General features: G+C 53.3%; 1 protein-coding gene across 1 annotated transcript in view; it reads right to left on the reverse strand.

The window, feature by feature from the left end:
- Positions 1 to 371: 371 nt before the first annotated feature.
- TRAVEDRAFT_133357 (uncharacterized protein) overlaps positions 372 to 2,433 on the reverse strand; it is a gene marked incomplete at both ends in the record, with an annotated part of 9,555 nt that continues 7,493 nt past the window's right edge. The window contains 7 exons of the mRNA XM_008045511.1: positions 372 to 719; positions 782 to 850; positions 903 to 944; positions 1,003 to 1,030; positions 1,085 to 1,117; positions 1,177 to 1,846; positions 1,888 to 1,963. Of these exons, the coding sequence (XP_008043702.1) occupies positions 372 to 719; positions 782 to 850; positions 903 to 944; positions 1,003 to 1,030; positions 1,085 to 1,117; positions 1,177 to 1,846; positions 1,888 to 1,963 (1,266 nt within the window). The remainder of the gene's footprint in view (positions 720 to 781; positions 851 to 902; positions 945 to 1,002; positions 1,031 to 1,084; positions 1,118 to 1,176; positions 1,847 to 1,887; positions 1,964 to 2,433) is intronic.

Here is a 2,433-nt window from a genome sequence, read left to right on the forward strand (position 1 = left end):
TGTCGTGGAGACGACGAGACCCCTTANATTTTTCCGTCATTTTTCCTGATTTTCTACGGCCATTTGTACAACACTTAGACTTAGAACCAGTAGATAGAGCATGTGACCAGTCACCTGACCCCCACCTGCAGACTGGCACTAATGTGCGCACAGACCACCTTTACGTTTGTACATGTTTGGCTCCCCTGACTCAGTATATAAACCCCACCTGTAGCGACCCTAGCCCTCATCTTGACCTCTTGGTCCTTGGGCTAGGTAAGCCATCCTTTGTATTCTCTTACTCAGCATAATATTAACTTGGTCCTTGGGCTAGATTTGACTTGAAAGTCTACGCTCGGCGTTAGCAAGCCTTCGCGCTCACCGCCCTTGGGTTAGATTGTATTAGTTTCTTTGTTGTAGGCGTTGCCTGGTTGCGTCGAGTCTAGCTCCGCGACACAATGCTCTTCTTCAACGAGTTTTCTTGGTTTCTTCTTGTCCTCTTCTGTGCCACCTTTCGTCTCAGCATCAATCTCCGTGTTGGGATCCTCCTTGCCTTCAGCTTCTTCCACAGCCTGCTCGTGCTTGTGCGCCTCGATCTCTTCGACTTGCGTGATGTCGTTGAGCACGCCGCTCTCACGGAGGTCTTTGATTGTGCCCTGAGTGTCGATCCGCCCGTCTAACATGCGCACGAGGTAGTGCATGCCCGGAAGTACGAGTTTGACGTGATGTGTAACTAGGATCTACATCGCGTCCATTAGATATGTATGATATCGACACACAACCGAGAGTGCGTGTTACTCACCACCGTGCGGTTGGCGAGTAGATGCCCTCTCAATAGTTTCTCGTAGAGGAAACGAGCCGTGTGACTATCCTGTGGCACCCATTAGGATTGTGTTGAGGTAAGAATTATCGATGGAACTTACCACAGCACTCAACGGATCGTCAAGGAGGACATATTTGGTGTGCTGTGGATGGCAAGCGATCAGCATCATGTCTCAGATATCTTTGGTGTCGAAAACCCACAGCATAAACGGCCCGTGCCAGAGCCACACTACAAGAATGTCTTCAGTTCGCATGCGACGCAAGACACGTAGGTAGGTCGTACCGAGCCTTTTGACCACCTGACAAGCTCACACCTCTGCGCATGCAAGACATTTTTAGTCCACATACAGTTGCATCAGACTACTCGGCACCTACCGGACACCGATCTCAGTTGCATCGCCATCCTCGAGCATCTCCAGGTCCGGCTTAAGTGCACAGCATTCCACAACGGCCTCATACCGCTCCTCATCGTACTGGTGCCCGAACAGGATGTTATCCTTGATCGACTGGTGACGCAACCACGGAGACTGTGCCGCGTATGAGATCGTCTGCGCCAGCCCGTATTTGTCCACCTTGGACACGTTCTTCGACAATACGATGCGGCCTTCAAGAGTCGTGAGCTCGCCCAACAGTGCCATCAGCAACACAGTCTTCCCGCTCGCTGTAGGCCCAGTGACCACGGTCAGTTGACCGTCAGGGAACATGACGGTGATATCCTTGAGCTCAAAGCGGTGGTCGCCGGTGCTGCCGGCCATGGGGGACGCGCTATCGATGATAGTGGACACCTCCCCTGGAGGACCTGTGTCATCCCCAGAGCCGTCTGCGCTGTTCACACTGTCGGATCCTTTGGCTTTCTTGTGGATGTCTTTCCCCTTACCCTTACTACCCTCTTTCTTTTCCTCGACCTCGTTCCATTTGAAGGTCCCGTTTAGGATCCCGAGGCCGGGGTCACCTTCCTCGGAGGGAGGCACGTGGCCCTTCTTCAGTGTGGAGACCTGCTCGTTGACTTCCCCTTTGTCGAGGTACGTCGCAATTTGCCAGGGCTCTCGTCAGTGGATGCCGCGAGCGCGAAGCACAGTCGGCTACCGACCTGAAGAATCTGGACTACCCACGACGGGATGATGTTCAGAGGAACGCGGACCATCTGGAAGAGCGCGATGGCCTAACAAAACGCCATTCATCGTCAGCACCGGCGCATAGCACATTCGGCCCGAAGGCGTACCGTGAACGCGGTCCCGATTGTTGGAGCACGCAATGCGAGCGTCGTTGTCTGCGACCGGCCCCATATCGTCTAGTGTATGTTTTCTGATTGTTTCGTTCGTTATCGTCTTCATGTCTGCCGCGCGGACGAGTTCCGCGCGGTCAGTATTACATAAGCATTCTCGATTAGGCAATTTCTCATTTAGACGCCCTATCGCTCGCCCTCTCGCCCCCCACTTATACTCGACGTCTCGCGATCGCGCTGCCCTCAGTCTTGCTCTCACTCGAGCATGCGTACTGAGGGTAAGCCGATCCCATTTCCCCCCGTTCATGTTCACCTTACTAACTGTACTGTATGTAGACCCGTGTCGCTTTACTTACAGGTACAGCACAATGATCAGTCTTGCTCTCACTCGAGCGTGCGTACTGAGG

This window comes from Trametes versicolor (assembly GCF_000271585.1).
Source record: "Trametes versicolor FP-101664 SS1 unplaced genomic scaffold TRAVEscaffold_12, whole genome shotgun sequence".
Taxonomy (NCBI): Eukaryota; Fungi; Basidiomycota; class Agaricomycetes; order Polyporales; family Polyporaceae; genus Trametes; species Trametes versicolor.